Source organism: Galeopterus variegatus, unplaced genomic scaffold (genome assembly GCF_000696425.1).
Source record: "Galeopterus variegatus unplaced genomic scaffold, G_variegatus-3.0.2 Scaffold1002, whole genome shotgun sequence".
Taxonomy (NCBI): domain Eukaryota; kingdom Metazoa; phylum Chordata; class Mammalia; order Dermoptera; family Cynocephalidae; genus Galeopterus; species Galeopterus variegatus.
The window spans coordinates 75,450-95,216 of NW_007727113.1; the positions used below are offsets into that span (position 1 = coordinate 75,450).

The following is a 19,767-nucleotide window of genomic DNA, read 5'->3' on the forward strand; positions in this document are numbered from 1 at the left end:
TTTTTTTTTTTTTTTTTTTTTTTTTTTTTGTGAGACCGGCCGCACCGCACTCAGCCAGTGAGCGGGAACCGGTCTGTATGTGGGATCCGAACCCTTGGGCGGGAGTGCCGCCGCGCTTCCCAAGCGGCGCACTATCCAGTGCGCCACCGGGCCGGCCCCATCTTGACCATTTTTAAGTGTACAGTTCAGTAGTGTTAAGTATATTCATGTGATCATGCAACCAGTCTCTAGAAACTTTTCATCTTGTAAAACTGAAGCTATATATTCAGTAAACAACTATTCTATTAGACTTTTTAAAGGTAGGTGGTTCTTATTTAAATATGAGGTTACTGTCAATCCTATGGTGAACACAAATGTTTGCTAACTCTAAAGGAAAAGATGGGAAGAGACAAATGTTTATAAATACACCGCATATATATATATGAGTATATGCACATATAGAGAAATATGTGTCTAGATTACATGTTAATATACAACATATAGTAAATATATATTTATAATATACGTATTTATATAATATGTGAATATGATGTATATAATTTAATATATGGCATATATCAAATCATATATTAATTATATAGTAAATATGTGCATGCATGTGTGCACGCATGTGTTTTTACGAGAAATGTTTGTAAAGTGTTTGCGGCTCAGGTCGTTGTACAGCTGTTGCATTCTGCAGTATTATTCCTTTTTATTGCCGTGGTCCAGGTTCCCAAACCCGGTCATGCCATTCTCTTTCTCTAAATGAATCCAGCCCCATGGGCACTCTCTTGGCCTGTGCAGAGTCCCAGGCCCCAGATCCCACCCTCCTCTTTCATGCCCAACCTCCAGCCCAGCGAAGGGTTGGTGCTCCTGGCCAGGTGGCGGACCGGTAGCCCCACCATGTGTCAGGCTGGAGCCTGCAGTCTGCACCCCTCTTCTCCCACTCGTTAGCCCTACAGCCATGTGCTGAGGAGCCTGCCACTCCACATGTCACTATCAGTGCCTCCGTGTAGGTGCTGTCCCTTGTTCTCGGGAATTACTCACATGGTGAGGCAGGCGCCACTAGCCGACATCACAAGCTCTGTGGTTTTAAGTGGAGAGGGTGCCTCGAGGAGGGGCACTTGCTCCAGCTGGGGCTCCATGGGGCTGCTTGGGCATGGCATCCAGCCTGGGTCTACAGACAGGGTTGGGTGGGCCTAGCCAGGAGGATAGCAGGGAGGGCATTCGGGGCCAAGGAGTGTAAGCAAAGCCCAGCCCGGAGTGGGAGGGCTGAGAGCTGGGGGGGTGTCCAGGGCCTTCCGGACCCCTCCCAGGAGCTTGAGCTCTTTTCTTGGGAAGCAGGAGCAAGGCCTTGTAGGGGCTGGGCTAGGGCTGCATTTTAGGAACTGCAGGGAGGCCTGCAGAGGCAGGGCGGGGCAGGGGCTGGGGGGACTGGCCAATTTGAGAAGTATTTGGGGTGTTTGTGTTTGTCGGTCACAGCCTGTCTCCTGGCTGGATGCTCCCTGCTCTGGCTTTCAGAGGAGCCAGCGCTGCTTGGCTCGCTTCCTTGCCCACATTCCCTGCTCTGCCATCCCTGGGGCTCCGTGTCACTTCTAAATTACTTGGCCCTTTGTGGTGTGTTTCTTCCCCTTCTGTCTCCTCCCCTAAAGCTGGGAGTCTGCTGGCCTGGCAGGCTTCCGTCTCTACCTTCCTCTCCCACCCCACCAGCTGGCACTGAAGATTCAAAGGTGTACTGAGGAGCGAGTGGCCCAGCACAGGGCCATCTTTCCTTTGAAATGGGAGAGGGAAAAGAGGGGTTTCTTGGGGAACTAGACAGAGCTGGGAAGTCTGCAAAAAGCCTGTTTGTTTCCTGTTCGTTTTTGAGACAGTTTCACCTGAGGCAAAATCATCTGACTCTGCCAAGGCAAAAAGAAGAACGTGGGATATATGAACCCCTCAAGAGAAAGAAGAAAGACCCCGACAGACCTTGGTCCCCAAGGTCATCTTTAGGGGTTTCATCAACCAGTGCAGCCTGGGGGTGGCTGCAGATAGTGAAGGGAGCCCCTGGAGACCTGTAGATGACAGTGGGTAGCCCTCTGTGGCAGGGTGGCAGGGAGGCAAAGTTGGGAACCCCTGGAGGTGGCTCTCATTGGTACAGAGGTCACCATGAGCTTGCCTTGTGGGTGGTGGGGCACACTGCCAGCCTGTACTCACGCTCAGAGTAGCTGCATTCCACACCCATTGTGTGACTGCTCCCCTTGTCACCCAGGGTCCCCAGGACTCACACCTTTGTCTTCCAGGACATCACCTCATCATACATACCCCCCACGCCCATGCCCCTGTCTCTATCCCTGACTCTGCTGTAGGGTCCTCCCAGCTCTCATCACTCCTAGATGTTATGTGTCTGCTTGCTTGTCTCCTTCCAGAAGCACGAGTCCCAGCTCTATCACCTACAGCCATGGAGCTGCTTTTCCATGAATGACTCAGGATCCATGGGGCAGCCCTATGGGCAGTTGTCAGGCTGGATCCATGTGCACAGGGCACGTCTCTGGCATGGCTGAGTCAAGGAACACCGTGTCTTGTTAAACAGAGGGACTGCTCTGGGATGTTTCCCCTAAAGCAGCCACTGCCATCTGACACTTTGCCTCCTCCCCAGTCTTTTTAAAAAACAGGTTTGAAAACCAGGCATTTTGATGTCTTTAGAATTTCTATTTCCAGAGGAAATTAGTAGTCCTTGAGATGACAGCAGAAATCAAGTAGGTGAGGAACTCTCAATGTGGCATTTGGAGATACCATCCTAGGTGACAGCCTGGGGACACAGTGGAAGTCAGAAGTGATGAGCTCAGCATGGCCACTGGTCTCCTGCTGGGCCCGTCCACACTCATGAATCCTGTCTGCGAGCCCACCCCAGGCCATAGAAGATATCCTGGAGTTGTGGGTGGTCTTCTCACCCTTCTGGGTCTCTGCGAATTTACAGCCCCAGCAGGATGTGCTGTAACTCTGTCCCTCATTGGAAGATGGTAGCGAGACTGGAAGGGCATTGGGCTTCCTACCCACTTGTCGCGAGGGCTGATTTAGGTTTTTCTCCTGCTGGAGCATGTAATGGTTAGTCTGTGGGGAAAGTGAGGTGGGACATGCTTACAGATCTCTAAATGAGCCCGAAGGACACACTGAGATGTGGGGATATCTCTGCAGAGGACAGGGCCTCCAGCCAGGAGCCCATGTGAGACCCTGTTGGTAGCTGGAGGGCATTGGTCTGGGAGCAGCCCTGGGGATAGGCATGCGTGGTTTATGCAGGGCCTGAAGCCTGCTTCTCTGACAATGCATGGACTCATGAGATTTGGAGGTGCCCCAAGACATCTCAGGGCTGCACAGGCAGGTGTGGCCTGGTGGGTCTGCACTGTGGGGACAGCACCCTTGCAGGGGTGCATGAGCTCACTGCTCCAAGTAATGGATGGCATCAGAACCTGTGGTGGCATCGTCCTCCTGGACTTGTGTAGCTGCTGCCAAAGGTGTCTGCTTTCGGTTTCAAGAGTAACAACTGACAGAGTGAGCCGAGGTAATATTTGGAAAAGAATCAATAGCACAAACACCACCATCATGCCAGCTGCTACTGAGGAGGATGGTGTCTAGGTGCCAAGGGCAGAGGCCCTGAGGCTGGGGACGTGTCCCAGGTGAGGCTGTTGGTTTCAAGTGGCCGTGTGCAGCTGGTTGGGTGTGAGGAGGTGCACGTGTCTAAGAGGAAGGGACGTGGAATAACTTGCCTGTGGAGTAAGGGCTTGCTGAAAAGCTACTTCTCCATGAGGCTCTGGTCTTTGCTCATTGCAGCTGCCACAGTCATATTTTGTCTCATGGATGTCATTGGCGTGCCAGAAACAGTTTGTGTCGTTCTTATTCACAGGGCCAGGGTGACAGAGACCTTCTGCCAGCTGTGTGTTTGCATGCCAATGATTTATGATGGCAATGTAGTATTGTGTTGTGAGTTATTACTCCACGTGGACACCCAAGCTGTGTTCAGGACACACGGTATGAGCAGAGAAGTGTCAGGGGTGCAAGGCACACGGCCGAGGAGGAGTGATGCCCTGGTCTGTCTGGTCTGTGGACCGATGGCATGCATCACCTCCACCTAGGCTGGGTGTCGTGCCCCCGCAGGCCTTGTGTGCAGTGCTGCCAGAGCCGAATTACTAACAACAGTGGACACGTGCTTTAGGGCCAGGGTGGCCAACAGAGTCCATCTCCTGCTGCCTCTGATGGCATGGCGGTGACAGCCCAGAGTGCTGTCTAGAGGGCTCTGCCAAGGGGTCCATTGAAGGACACATTAAGGCTGTGTGAGACAAAAGTGGTGCCCCGGGGTGCCCAGCAGATGACACTGCAGCTGAGTGGGTGACTGCCAGGTCCACGCCCTTCTTCTCTGACACCATTCTCCATTGGGCCGGACCATTTTGCTTGCAGCTCAGGTGGGTATTAACTGGTCAGGTGGAGCTGAGGGACCCACATCTCCTTGGAGCCCTGACCCCCACCCCCCACCCCCAGGCCTCCTGGGGCCACGAGGAAACACCATCCAGAGCACCTGGCAGTGCTCAGTGGCAGTGGCCCCCATGCGATGCGATCTCCCCCACATTTTTCCTTCAGTGGGGCTACCGGCCGGAAGCCTGTGTTGGGCTGAGAGGAGCAGGGTGTTGTTCTCGAGTCATCCGCAGGGCAGGGTTTGTTTGCAGTGTGTCCTGTTTGTGGGTGGAGAGTGAGTTCTGTGGATGGTGTGGGGTGTCTGCCAGAGCACCTCACCGTGGTCAGCGGCACCGCCACTGCAGGTGTTCTGTGCCTAGGCTGAGTCTGTGTGGAGGATGCTCATTCCTGGTGCAGGGGCTCCACTTCCCCCAGTCCCCAGTAGTGGTGTCTGGCTTGCTGCGGGCTGCCAGGTGCCCTGGCCAGTGAGTAGTTGGTCCATGGCCCAGCACCAGACATGGGCAGGTGTTCAGGGAAGGGGGCAGGCAGGGGAACTGGGCTTGGAGGAGAGCAGAGAAGGACTGAGCTGGCCCTGGCATCTCCCGGATACCCTCCTCTCCTCTGGCTCCCAGGCTCGGCCGCAGGCGTCCTCCTGTGTTGATGTCCACACCGCCCCCGGGCCCTTTTCTCACTCCACACCTTCTCCCTGGCATCGTCTTCAGGTCCCCTCCTGAGGCCGCCCTCTCACCCATGACTGACAACTCCCAAATCTGCCGGCCTAGCTCCCACCCACCTTTTCAGTTTAGATTGGCAGCTTCAGGTCCCCTTCAGGTGTCTCCCCACGGGTGTCCACAGGCTTCTCTTACCTCCCATCCTCAGTCTGACCCTCTCTCCCTCTTTCCCATGATCCTTAGGGACTTGTCCTCTGCCTTGATTGGAGCTTTGATTTGTACAGAGTTTCGATTCAGAAGCCAGCACGACAGGTATGCCAGACCCTGTGCTGCTGACAGGAAACCTGAGGCCAACCTGGTTCTAGCTTGTTCTTGGGTGTCTTGTTTTGATTCTTCCCTGGAACTTTGAGATCTCCTCATCTTCAGTATTCTGAAATTTAACAACGTGGGACTTTAAGATTTATCCTAATTGGCACACAAGGGACCCTTTAATTTAATTTAATTTAACTTTATTCTTATTCTTATTATTATTATTATTATTTATTTATTATTATTATTATTATTATTATTATTATTTATTTTATTAAATCAAAATTGATTATACGTATTTTGGGGGTTCTTATTCTTATTATTATTATTATTATTTATTTTATTAAATCAAAATTGATTATACGTATTTTGGGGGTTCAACATTGAGATATGTTGATCAAATCAATATTACTAGCAAATATATTGTTACAGATTGTAATTATCCTTTATGCCCCTTGTCCAATCTCTCCCCATCCTCTTCTCCATCCCCCTCTCCCCTCTAATGACCCTAGATTTCTTCTCTCCCTCTCAAAGAATAATGGTTACTCTGTTGATTTGTTGCCCAAATGATCTGTCCAACGCTGAGAGATGTGATCAGGTCCCCCAATATCATCATAGAGCAGCTGCTGCTTCGGTCACTCTGGAATGGGCTTTGTGGAGAGAGACATCCTCCTCTTTTCTTTATCTCTGCTGGTGACTCTCCTTGTGTGGATGCACTCCAGTGGCTGACGGACCATCTGTGTGGTGGTTGTGCTGTCTAGCTGCTTTCACAGCAGCCCTGGTTATTTTGGTGGCTGTGGGGGGACACCCACATGGAGGTGATATTTTTGGCATGCTCCTTGGCACTGGCGGTGTGCCTGGCTTTTTGGGGTGTGTCTGGTCCCTGGCTCCATGCCTCGGGTCACCAGGTGGGCCCTGAGGCGCTGGCACGGTATGCCTGGTTGTGGGAGGGGAGTCCCCTTCTCCATGCTTTGAGGACCCTTTAATTTTGAAGTCTTGTTTTCTGTTCATCTGGGGGAAGTTTCTCCCTCCTCTTCGTGTCAACATTGTCATCGTCATCGTCGTCATTTCCTTTCAGCATCTGTGTCCCTTGTTCCCCTTTGGTGGAATTCCTATTAATGACAGTTTGGCCGTTTATTTTTGTTCTCTCATATTTACTCAGCTCCATCTCCTGTTGAACACCTCTGTGGTGGTTTTGTTTTGGCATTTACCTGCTTAAGTTCCAAGAGCTTTCTTGCTGCCTGATTATCTCTGGTCTGCATCATTCAGTGCCTGTTGTGTGGATGCCAGAGCATCTCAGTTCTCTGTCGCTCGTTAGAGGTGCTTGAATTACCTCCATCTTCTGGGCTCAGTTTCTCTATTTATCTTGGTCATTCCTTTTATTGCTTCAACTTTTCCTTAAATGGCTGGTGAATTGTCTGTTCATATTTCAGAATGAGGGGATGAGAAATTCCAGATGGATCCAAGGCTTAAATGTAAAAAGGAAAGCAACAGAAATCTGCAAAGACAATTTGGGTGCCAGGGACCCCTTTCTCATTGATCCAGGATCTCTAGAAGCTACAGAAGACACATCTGACAGTATAAACATTTTATACTTTTGTTTGGATAAAGATATTATCTACAAAATCAACAAATAAATGAGGATTTGAAAAGATACATGTAACATTTGACAAAAGAACAATGTCTATTACACAGAGGTCTCTCACAAATTGGAAGAAAGGCAAGAATTAGAAGGTGAACACAGACTGTGAATGGGCAGCCCAGAGAAAGCAGATCATCAGCAAACAAAGAAATGCTCAGAAGTAAAACTATTGCACCTTTTACCTGTATGGGCAAGAGACAGAAGCAGAGCTGATGCAGGAGAGGATGTAGGGATCATGGTGCTCACACACACGGCTGCAGAGGTATGAGTGGTTGCAGGCTCTTTTGAAGTCATTCCACTCACATTTTCTGAAATGAGAGGTAACACGGATCCTCTGACTCAGCTCCCACTCTCCGGCCATGCTTCGAAGGCACAAACTCCAGCATGTGAGGCTGTTTGCAATCAGTGGTCTCCTGCAATATTGTTGCAATAGGGCATGGTTGGCTGAATTCCGGTACAATCACATGGTGGAATACTCCCACCAGATATTACTGAATGAGAAAAGTAACATACTGAGAAGCTTGTAAAAAGTCTCATTTTTGTAAGGCAAACAGGGACCACCTAGTGTGTGAATACATGCGTGTGCATGCGTGTGTGTGCATGCATGTGTATGAAAATGCAGAAAGGCATGGAGAGCACCCACGCAGGGATTACCATTGAGTGGCTGATGGTGGGGAAAAACAGGGAACAGAAAGAAAAAAACTACTGCTCTAAAAACGAAGCAGCATGTACATGCACACTGCACGTGCAGCTCTTGCGTGTACGTGTGAATGCTGTAGGAAGATGTCGGGCCTGAGCTCCCGGCTTCCTGGGTAGGCCAGGACGTAGGAAGTGGAGACGACATGAGGAGCGGTGCATGGTGTGATTCTCTTGGCTCACACAGAAGTGAAGCCCGTCCGTGTTTGTGGGCTTGTTCATGTTTTTGTTGGCTCAGTGGCATGTTCATTGCAGGACCTTGGTGGCCTTGGCAGTGGTGGGTGGGGAGAGGTCACCTTGGCACGTCTTCATGTTATGTAGTTGTGCTGTGACACAGCTGCTCTGCTGCTGGAAGAGCACCAGTGAAGTCGCCTTGGCAAGGGAGTGGAAGGCCGGGGCTGGGGGAGTAGGTGGGCACTTTGCATGCCTGTCTCATCTCAGAGGCCCTTCTTCTGGGACATACTCCTGTCCTGCGCCCACAGGTTCTCCTCTGGTCTGTGGAGGAGGCTGGAGCCTGTGCAGGACTTCCCGGGACAGGCTGGCAGGGAGGCATCCGCTGCCGGGTCTGGCTTGCTGCTCTCATGCGTGCAGTCCATTCTGTCCTCCGGGGGTATTGCAACTCCCTTCCCTCGGTCTGCATTATCCAGGCACTGGTGGAGCATCTGTTGGATTCCGTGCTGCTGATGCCCCTGTCCCCTTCTCCTCCCATGGGCTCCTCACCATTTTGGGTTTCTTCTTCTTCTATCACTGGACCCTACTTAAGTGAGCAAGGGAGGGGGGTGGACACATGAGCCCAGTTCTTCACAAAACAGTGTGGAAAGTCTTGTGGCAATGCTGAGGTGTGTGAGTGTGTGTTGAGTGTATGAGTGTGTGTGAATGTGATCATGTGAGTTTGAGATTGTGTGAGAGTGTGTGTGTACGAGAGCATGTAGGATCCTGGCAGCAGTTTGGCCTGCTTGGGCTGGGGCGTGGTGCAGGCCAAAACAGTGTCTGTACCGATGAGGTGACCCAAGGCCTGCATTCCTGCTGGGACCACAGAGGAACTTTGCCCAGTGAGTCTCTGGCCAGGCTGGGCCATTGCCCTGAGGCTGAGAGGAGGACCTGGGGAATGACTGACTCTGGGAGAGGACAGGTGGCAGGGCAGTCCTGTGGTGGACAGTGGCTTCTCTTCCCTTTATTGGTGGCTCTGAAGTGCAGAAGGCTGGAGCAGTTGTCCTAACGACAGCTGTCATGAATGATTAAATTAGGAGATTAGGCCTGTGTTGACACTGCATGTTCGGCTTAATGATCAATTTGGCTATCTGTAATTTACCCTAAGAATGTTTTTAAAATTATAATTCACAAAGATTCAGTGTGATGCAGGGATTGGCTGTGAAGAGAAGATTTGAAGCCCAAGTCCAGCTGGTGCTCACATGACTCCTCTGTCAGGTCCTCCAGGCACCCCGAGGCTGTGAGAGCACCAGCCTTTTCATCAGGTGCCTGGCCATTACAAGACAAGAGTTCCACTCTCCTGAAGGCTGCTGTGCAGGATCAGTTAATCAGCAATTAACTGCCTGCTGCTGTTAATTGCACAGTGTGTAACACCGCCTGAAAAGCTCCAGGCCACACTTCACAGGCCTGGGGCTGGTGAGCCAAGCCAAGGGAAGGCCTGGTTTCATTGAGGTGGGGACTGTGGGGAGTCCAGAGCCCCTGTGCTGACTGGGTTCGGTCTGTTTATGAGCAGACTCAGCTTTACAGATCTGCTAAGTTATGGTCATTTAAAATTGTACCTTGGTTTGTTTTCACCTGTCCCCTGCAAGGGCCATACCTGCTCTCAGAGTCTCAGGAGAGAACCACCAACCTGCTCTTCAGTGGGGTCAGGGTGTCTGTTCCAGCTGAAACATTTCCAGACTTTGTGACGCTTCCTCACACCGTGTCTTCTGCTTTCAGCTTCACTCTTGCTGTGGTTTTCAGTGGCTCACAGTTGGATATCATATGATCATATTTGTATTTTTAAGATCTCTTTTCCCCTTGGAGCCTATTGAGGAAGGTTGGGGTGCTGTGCTCACTAACCTGCTGGTCACAGGGACATGGAGAGGGTGGACAACGTGCTCTTGCTCGCAGAGGGCCCCGTTTGTTGGGATACACTTTTCTGTCTCATGAAGCACGAGGCCAGCCACACTGCAGTTATTAGCCTGTTTCTTCAGAGAAAGAAGCAGAGTGGAAGTGATGGGGGGTGGTCGTCTGTGTGACTCTCCATCCACCAGGTGGACACAGGGAGTTAATATCAGAAGGCCCCACATGCCACTTGAAGTGCAGTTCATTGGGTGTCATCCGTGTCGCTTCCCTTCTCTGCACCTCAGACTGTCCCTTCTTCCCTTAAATTCTTAACGTTGCTTTTTTGAAAGAGAGCCTGCAATTTTGTACTGCTCCCTAAGAGAGAATGGCCCAGGCCTGCCCAGAGTGAACGGCAGAGCATGCTGGCAGCAGTGTGGCCGGACGGGCTCCAGGTTGAGTGCACCTCATGCCTACCTGCATGATATGTTCCTGAATGGAAGCAGGGCTGCCACCTAACCTGTTTCTTGATCATCTGCAGCAGTTTTTATTTTTTAAATATAAATAGCTTTGCATTTTATATTAAAATAAAAATTCTCATAAACAATTGCCAAAAAAGGAAAGGTTAGAAAGTACGAATTTAAAGGAGCCCCTGAATTTCACCCCCACTCCCTAGGAAACTGGGTTAGCAATGGGAGTGTAACTTCAGACATTGCGGCCCATGTGGCTGTCTCTGGGGACAGCCCACCAGGCAGTGTGTCCTTGTTGCCACTAGCTGGCGTGAGCTCTGAGCACAAACAGGCTCTTGATCCAGATATGCATTTATTGAGACCCAAAGATCAGGACTGTGGGCAGTTCAGACCCAGTTTGATGGAAGGGTGGTATCCCAGTGCTGGTTCTACTGTTACATAATCCAGGAGGTTCTCAGCCTACTGGTTGCCCCAGTGAGTCCCCTGCCTGCCTCTCATGGTGAGGTTCAAGTGGATGTCTGATTCCCAAGCTGGCCTGGAACAGGCTTCATCTCCAGGACAACAGAGCAGCATCACCGGGCCCCTTCAGGCCATCCTGGTGGGGGATCATGAGGGCAGGCCTGCGTGGAGGGCAGAGGGGCTGGCTGTGCTTGGGGCTACAAACACGAAGCGCTTGGGTCTCAGCAAGGCTTCCCTTTCCAAGGTGCTTTCTTTACCAGTTCTCAGCTGTATACCAGCAGCCTTCCTTATGCAAAATTGTTTAAAATCAGTTTGCACAAAAAAAATGAGATGTCAGTGGTATTACTGTGTGCAGAAGTAGCTCGTGTGGTAAGCAGTTGCATGTGTACTGTGGGGGATGTTGGTGGATCCCAGGGGTCCCTAGCTGTGCTCGGTGCCTTCCTAGGCCCTGCTGCATCCACACCTTTGCAGGGTCAGGGTCCTTTGGATGTTCCAGGGCTTCCAGAGAAGCACACAGGCAATACCACCAAGCCTCTGGTCTCCATGTCTGCATTGATCAGCCAGCACCAGTATCTCTAGCTTTGGCTACCCTCCTCCCTCCCTCCCTGACTTTCCAGTAAGTTGGTGGTTGTGTGTGCCAGTGTGCTTGTGCCTGCATGTACCTGTGTGTGCGTACGTGCATGCTTCCTGCCACCATGGACTTGTCCTTCTCTTCCCTCCAGAATGCTGCTGTCCTCCTCCTGCCCCGTTGGCATCTGTCCAAGCCTTGTCCCCTTCTCATGGAGACTGTCACCACTGAAGGCCTTCTGGGGGCCTTCTTCCAAACACTTTCTCAAAGTCCTGCCTCTGCTGTCACACAGGAGAATTCATGCACGTTCCTTACAAGGCCCGCCAGCGAGCCTTCCATTACCTGGTGTGGGCAGGTCCTTTGTCACCTTTGAGCATCTTCCCTGTGACCATCCAGGGGAGTGGAGTGCTGCCTGGGGCTTGGGAATCATCTCTCTCCAGGTGAAGGCTCTGACATCTAAGAGTAACTAGACCAAGGCTAGTGTACAGATATCATCTGCAGGTTCTGGCTCTGCAAGACAGGTTCAGCTGCTAGTGCCGACATCGATGGTTTGGAGTAGAGTTTGGGGAGAACTCGGGGTGACTAGAATTCCTGTGTTTTAGACAGTAACACCTGGAACCAAAGCAAATTGACTGATTTGATTCCCAAGAATTCAGCATCTAGGAGTGTTAAATCCAGCAGCTACAAATACCTCACCTGTGGGATGCTGGAAGGGCTGCCCACCCAGGAACCCAGCCACGACCTCTCATCTCACCTGGGTTCCCGCAGCTCTGGAGAGGAAAGAAGCATATGGGCATTTGGCAACCAATGCAGTGTTTGTGCCCCTCTCTTCTTGTGCCTAGGCCCTGCCCAGGACCCCCTACTCTCCCTCTCACAAGGGACCTTGTCTGCAAACAAGGAGATTGGGGCAGCAGTGTAAGCCAGTCCATTTTCTAGCAAGCTGGTCAATTTCCAGTTTTTCAAGTCTTGTTTGCTTGACTTCTGTCAACCCTGAATTCTTTTCAAGAAGAATTCTTTTCATCTGTTGCCTCGATGAGACCAGCTCCCTGCAAAAAAATGATGGAAGTAAAGCAGTGTGTTGGGTGTGAAACACTGGAGAGGGCCATGCTTCCAGTCTCAGTTCGATTCAGGACCTTTCTCTTCACCCCTTCACTGTTCCTTGAATCTTTCACAGCCAAGCTCCTTTTTCTCCACTGGCTTCCTCTGTCGTGTCTGCCATCCAGGGACATCACTGCATCTCTGAAGGAAGAGTGTTGGACTACACCTGCAGAACAGCGTTTCTCAGACGCTTTGGTCTCAGGATCTCTTTATACTCCTCTAAAACCAGTGTGGACCCAAGAGCTTTTGGCTAAATGACTGATAAAGCTTGATATTTACTATATTAGAAATTAACACAAATCCAAAAAAATTATTATTCATTTCACATTTAAAAACCCATTACAGCAGATCTCTCCTGGCGGTGGTGGCGGCGAGAGGGCAGAATACGAACTGCGGTGGCGGCGGGAGTCATGGCAGGACAAGCATTTAGAAAGTTTCTTCCACTCTTTGATCGAGTATTGGTTGAAAGGAGTGCAGCTGAAACTGTAACCAAAGGAGGCATTATGCTTCTAGAAAAAGCGCAAGGAAAGGTGTTGCAAGCAGCAGTAGTAGCTGTTGGATCAGGCTCTAAACGAAAGGGTGGAGAGATTCAACCAGTTAGTGTGAAAGTTGGCGATAAAGTTCCTCTCCCAGAATATGGAGGCACCAAAGTGGTTATAGATGACAAGGATTATTTCTTATTTAGAGATGGTGACATTCTTGGAAAGTATGTAGACTGAAATAAATCACTGTTGAAATGGCATCACTCAAAGCTGCCCATTCCACTGAAGTTCTGAAATCTTTCATCGTGTAAATAATTTCCATGTCTCTTTTATAATAAACTAATGATATCTAAACTAATGACATCTAGTGTCTGAAATTTAGTTTCATTGTATTGATATAAATATTTCTAAATAAAAATATGTAAATGAGTGGTTAATCTTTAAAAAAAAAAAAGCCCATTACATGTTCACATTGACAGATAACATTTCTTAAATAGAAAACAAATGTTTTGTAAAACAGGATGCAGTGAAAGAGGCATCGCCTTCCCTTTGCTGTCTCTTGACCACCTGGCTTTGTAGGAGGTGGCTGCCGTCTCGGACCGGCTCTGCACTCAGGCTCTTGTCATGTGGCCTCTGGAAATCCCGCTGCGCACTCGCGAGAGAAAGGCAGGTAACATAACATCTCAGTGCTATCATGAAAACAGATTTGGCATCACCCACTCCCTTTTAAGGTCTGCCTGCCCAGACCACACCATGAGAACCGCTGTTTTAAAAACAGTGGTTTTTGTGGGTTGGGGGCATTGAGGGTAGGTCAGTCATTTGGCTGATGGAGTCTTTTGTCACAGAGCTGTTTTTCATCCTCAAATGACTGTGATGGAGGCATTTGTGCATATTGTTGGTGAAGCCACGAGTACTTGAGCTCGTGGTGACAGTGGAAGAAGTTGTTCCTTACTGGTCTTGTACTTAAATAAGGCTCTGAGGCTGTTTGTCGCCAGCCCTATGCGTGTCCTGTGTAGGGCAGTGGTATGTCGTGTGTTCCCTAGAGGGTAGCAGCCCTCTGCCTGGGACACCCCTGGCCTCTTGCTATCTCATGCAGGTTCATGACAGTTTGATGTTAAATGATCCACTGAGCCCAGTATCTTACACCAAAAGTCAATTCCTTGGTCCTCCTGCCTGTCCTACCGGAATCTTTTTCTCTAAAATTATTTTATTTTGTAGATAAAGGAAACGGATTGTTTCATCCGATGTTTTATCTGTTTGGACCTTTAATCTAAAGGGCTGATTTACCAGGGAATGTATGCATGTTAAAGACGGTAGGCAAGCCTGTGGGAGTGTGGGTGTTTTTCATCCCTGACACTTAGGTGGAGAGAGTAGCGGTGAGTGGACACAGCTGTCTGGGGAAGGGGTGCGTGGGGCTGGGGTCTGGTCGCTTTTGTAGAGAAGGTCGATGCTGTGTTGCTCCTGAGCAGCGAGTGTGCGTGTGTCCTCCAGTGCCACATGTGTGGCCCTGATGACCCCGACCTCTCTTGCCACCGCTGCTCTTCCCCTTCATCCTCTTAATGTCCAGCATTCCAGCCCTTCTAGAACAAGGGGAACGGGTCTGAGCTTCGGATGGAATCACAGCTCCCTGCTCAGCAGAGCTTCCTTTGGCATTATTCAGATGAAGTTTGTGGGTTTTGTGAAATGCTTCAAAATTTATTCCTTTTAGAATACATTGAAGTGGAATTTTATTACTTTCAAGTATAGAGTCTATTATGAAACTAAGTTATAAATCTGTCCCAACAAATTATGGGAGAAAAATATCTGAAGTCTTCCAGTGTGTGACCATCTGTCATACAATGACACTTACAAAACATAACTGCTACACCTTACAGCCTGTATTTTATTAAGGATGTTTGCTAAAGAAAACAATGCTTATTAAAAAGCTCACCACATAAACAGGAATTAGAAAAATCATTTGTGTAAAATGTATTTAAATTTTAATTAATTCAAATTAAATCAACTAATTAAAATATTTAAATGTAAAACTATTTTATACACATTTTCTCTGTCTGACAAACCTGACTTAGGGCCTCCCTGGGCTCGCGTACTTTTTCTCAGTCGGAAAGGCACACTTGGCCTGGTGTCCTCGTGGACTCTGAAGGCATCCTAGTCTGTCTCTTTCTAGAGGTAGTTTGGCAAGTTTTCTGTGTAAAGCTCTTATACGTCTTTTGATAGATTTAGTCCTGGATATTTGCCATTATCGGATTCTATTGTAAATGATATCTTTTTTTCAAAGCTTACTTTCCGTTTATTTGTTGTTGGTATGTAGAAATACAGTAGATTTTGGTACACTGACCGCATATTCAGCTATCTTGTTAAATTCACTTTGGAACTTTAATAGTCATTGGTAGATTGTGTGGGGGTTTCTGTGTGTACGGTGTATTGTCTGTGAGTAGCGACATTTTCCTTTTCAGTCCTTGTACCGTCCATTCCTCTTTCTTGCCTTATTGCCCTGGCTGGGATCTCCAGCACAGGCTGAGTGGAAGTGGTCAGAGTGGGCATCCCATTCCCATTTCCTGCCCAGGGGATGACTTCAGCACGTGGTTCATGCTTGCTGTTTTGCACTGGCGTGTCGCAGGCTGTTCCTCTGCTTGGTGCGCCTCTGGGCTGTCTTTCTGGTTTCTTCAGCAGCTTGCTGTCCCTCCGTCAGCCTGGCAGGCTGAGGCAATGGTGGCGAGTAGTGTGGATAATACAGACTTTGAGCTATAGTCACTTTTTGCTCATGGATCGGATGGGGAGGGTTGTGGTAAGTGACAAAATGTGTCCTCCTTGCTGTGCCACATTGCTTTGCGGTAGCTTGATAAGATTTTTAAAAGAAAGTTCTCTTAAGGATTTATAGCTTCTAAGACTTTTGCTCTTTGGAAGGTTTATGGCTTATTCCATGAAATTTAGTCAACTAAACTTTCAAAATTTCTAAGCTGCAGGAGAGAAGGACCATAGGTAATTCTAGATTCAAAATATTTGGTGAAGGAAATATTATCATACCCATAACCCATAGTGACGCATTTAGTTTCATTTATTCTGTATGGGGCAGAAATAAAAATAAAGAGATGTCTTTATATAAATATATGCTCAGTGTCAGAGACTGCCCAGTTAGTGGAGTGATCATGCCTCTCTTTCCACAGGTACTTGTAAATCAGAATCACAGATTCCTCTTGACTTCTCATTCAAATGTAGACTTCTAATTTATGTGGTAAATTAGGAAAAAATATAGTCATAAAGCAGTTGTGTTTGAAAGTCGTGTGTTCAACTTTTATTTATTATTTATCAGAAACGTACTTTAGTTGATGTACAGATATAAATTTCAAATGTTCTTCATGAATAGATTTCAGAATTCTTAAAATCCAGTAATTTTTGAGATCTTAGTACCATGTGCTTTCAATGTATTTCCTTAGAAAAGTGATAATCTATTGGCTAGTAAAGCATCATTGGACGTTTATACCAAGATAAAAGGACGTGTATCGTGCTTGCATTTTATTTTATTAAACCATTAAATTCCAAGTACATTTTTATACTGGAAATATGGCAGTGGATTCTTCAAAGACCTACTGCCTAATAATGGTTAAAGTTGGACATCTTTATTGATAGGTTTTCATCTTAGAGCAAGTAGAAAAGACTTCACCGTCATTGTGGGATTGAGATAGTATTGCTTTCTTTATGAGGGGTTCCATTTAGCTTTCAGCTATAAAATTGTTCTTAACTCCTTGGCTGACTTCCTCCTCTCTGTCCCGTGATCTCCATGAAGATAGGTGAATTCTTTATTTTTAACCTGGATATTCTGAGGGTTAAAAAAGATTGTGTTATATTTTACCTTAATTTTCTAATCACAGCCCCTCTGCAGACACCCTAAAGCATTGGGGAGGCTGAGGCCTAAAGGTCCATGAGCTTTTGAATTTCTGTGATCTTCCATATCAAATACAGTCCTTAAAATTTCTTTTCTGTAACCTCCAAAAGGCAGAGAACTGTTTTTTATGCAGTTCGCTTTCAACCTTGGCCCCTTTGGAGGTGGATTCAGGAAAACTTTTTAAAAGTTTACTCAATTCATATAATTTTGTTGGATGCTCGCCTTGTGCCGTGCAGTAACAGAGCCACAGGGTGACAAGTGCCTGCTGTTGCAGAGGTTCCATTCCAGCCTGGTTAGAGGAACTGACAGGTAATGAAAAAATGGACAAACAAATAAGTAATGTCAGCATCCACCACAGCATTAGAAAAGAAAAGAGCTTCGAAAGGCAGGAAAGCGGGGGACAGGAGTGGCAGGTCGGTGGCAGGGATTGCTGTGGGGGGCGGCGGCAGCAGTCTCTCTGAGCAGGTGACAGCGAGTGTGTGTGCACAGTATGGGGTCCAGCAAGGGGGCCTGGGGAGTGCCCACTTCCTCACTAGCCTTGCCTGTGCTAGTATGCATGGTCTCTAAGCCACGCTGGGAACCTAGCATTTCCCAGAAGCCTTTGGTCCCAGAGACTTTTCCCCAAGCACCCCAGGGAATGCTGGTTTACTACAGCCTGATGCTTTTACAGTGGAGAACAGTCCCAGAGAGGACCAGAGACTGGTCCAAGGTCACGCGGCTCATTGCAGTGATGCTGGGGCCAGACGGAGCACAGGTCTCCCAGCTCCTGGTCCTGTGCTCTTTCCCAAGCTGGGTGCAGGCGTGTGAAGAGTAGATGTGTCCCTGTTTTCTCTTACGGACCTGACAGCCAAGTGCAGGAGGCGGACATTAATCAGATAAGCCAGCAACTGTGTCACTGCAAAGCTAGGTAGAGCCAAAACAGGTTGGAAGCATGCAGAAGGAAGTTGGGACAGTTGGGAAGACCTCAATAGCCCTGTCTGTAACTGCCTGGAAGCCACTTTTTTTAGCCTAACTAAGCATAATTGCTAGTGACTTAGTCTCCCCACCTTGAGGCTGGGATCTCCAGGTCCCCTTGTGGCTGTGTGGCATTCGTCTGCCTGTCCTCTTCCTTCTTCTGGTAACAATACTTCAGTTTTCCTTTGGGGAATGACCAGCTTTCCAGTTGGGCTCACTTTGGTGAGTCTGTCAGTCTAGGTGTCCTGCCCTCCCCTGGTCCAGAGTTGTGCCTCAGCTTAAGCCATCAGGACATGAATCTTGGATGGAGTGTTCTGAAGGGAGTGTCCATTATTTCCTGCCTCTGGATCCCTCCAGCTGGTTCTCCAGCTGTGCAGTTTCTTTCTAGGACGTTCCTCTGTCTAGATTATCCAGAGTCTTATTTCTGTTGCTGGCAACCATGAGCCCCTAACTCCTTGATCTGGCATGCCTACCTTTGAGAGCCCAAGTTCACACTTCCTTTGATTCGAGCACTCTGTGTTCTAGTCTCCTGCTTCTGGAAAGAAGGGCTCACAGGATGTGGGCACTGAGGTTCTGCACATCAGGTTCTAGAATGGGTTCCTCAGCCACCCAGTTCCAGGTCCGCTATTTTCCAGATCCCCCAGTCTTCAGCTTCTCTTCATCCCAGCTCCCGCTGGCTTTCCCTCAGGAGGCCGTGGGGTCACAGTACAACCTGGCTCTGAGAAAGGCCCCAGGAAATGACCATTTCTGGCCAAAAAGGAGCCCTGGAAGCTGGGTGTGTGACTAGGTGGAAGGGAGTGCTCTCACAGCACTTCTCAGTGGCCTGGGCCCCACCCACCAGCTCTAGAAAGGGGTCCCCACCCAGGTTGATGCCATCTTCTTGGTCTGTCCCACATGGTCCCCCTGCAAACTCTCTGTATTGCTCAGAAACCTTCAGTGGGCTTCTGCTTCCCCCAGTACGAAGGATGCAATATTTCAAAACCTCTCTTGTTCATAACAGAACTACATCCTGTATAAACTATACCAAAGGTATTTCTCAGCTTGGCAATGCATTTAAAAGTAAGCAAAAGCTCATATGGTGCTAGGGTTACAGAGGTGTACCCATTTTCAGAATTGTGCAGTTAAGCTCTGGGCATTTCAGTGTATGTAAATGGAGATACAGATGAAGGCAGAATGGCCGGATGTTGATAGCTGTTGAAGCTGGGTGCTGTGGGCTCATTGTACCACTCCTTTGCTTTATATATGTTTGAAATTTCCATTATACAAAAGCTTTTTTTTCTTAAGCAACATAAATTTACATCAAAACCCTGTGCACTCTGAAATTTAAATTGCAAATATCAATATAAACACATTTTTCAACCTAAAAAATTTATATTTCTTAGTCTTCACTGATCCAAAAAATAAACACACAGTTAAAACCAACCAAGATGTGGGGGGAACCCAAAATGGAATACAGTTAGTAACCAGCGTTAGTAATCTAGCTCTGTTACACATGCATAGCCTACTTACTGAAGTGAGGGGGATGCACCTGAGTGCCTTTGGGAAACAGTGTCTTGACCGGGTGTTGTAGGCTGAAGACAGACAGAATCCTATATGCATGCTTAGTCTGGCCATGCATGTATTTCTCATGTGCTGGTGTTAGCAATTCTGAAACTACTTTACGTTTATGCTAGATCAAACAAATAAGTCAATACATTCTAAGTAGTAGGAACCAGGTTTCTCATTGTTGAGGAAATAATTTAAAAACACTGAAGGGGGAGATCAAAATAAACCTTGTTATGTTGGATTGGAGGGGGAAGTATTAGTATAAATCATGAATTTTAAATGTAAGCTGATAGGCATGGAAATAGGAATGTGAGAGTTAGTTTGCACAAATCCTGTCTGCTGAGAGGGGTCCTGGCCACGGCATCTGGCGTGAATGAGCACATCCAGCTCCCAAAACTTGGGGTCTAAACATAATCCTCCATAAAAAGGAATCAAGGTTCCTTAGAATAGTGATTGATTCCAGGGCCATGACAGGGACATCTTGTAGAATCAGAAAGTACATGCTCCAGAGGAAAAAAAAATTGCAATGGCAGATTGTCAGGTAGC

The 19,767-nt window shown here is 48.2% G+C and overlaps 2 protein-coding genes across 2 annotated transcripts in view; both read left to right on the forward strand.

Annotated features, from left to right (window-relative positions):
• Positions 1-19,767, forward strand: part of HDAC4 (histone deacetylase 4) — a 340,220-nt gene that overhangs the window by 18,585 nt on the left and 301,868 nt on the right. The window lies entirely within an intron of this gene.
• On the forward strand, positions 12,736-13,179 carry HSPE1 (heat shock 10kDa protein 1). Its single transcript, XM_008574154.1, has one exon. The coding sequence runs from the start codon at positions 12,765-12,767 to the stop codon at positions 13,071-13,073; it is 309 nt and encodes a 102-aa protein (XP_008572376.1). The 5' UTR covers positions 12,736-12,764; the 3' UTR covers positions 13,074-13,179.

Excerpts from the sequence above, each read along its gene's own strand:
- HSPE1 (XM_008574154.1), top strand. The coding sequence starts at position 12,765 with ATGGCAGGACAAGCATTTAGAAAGTTTCTTCCACTCTTTGATCGAGTA.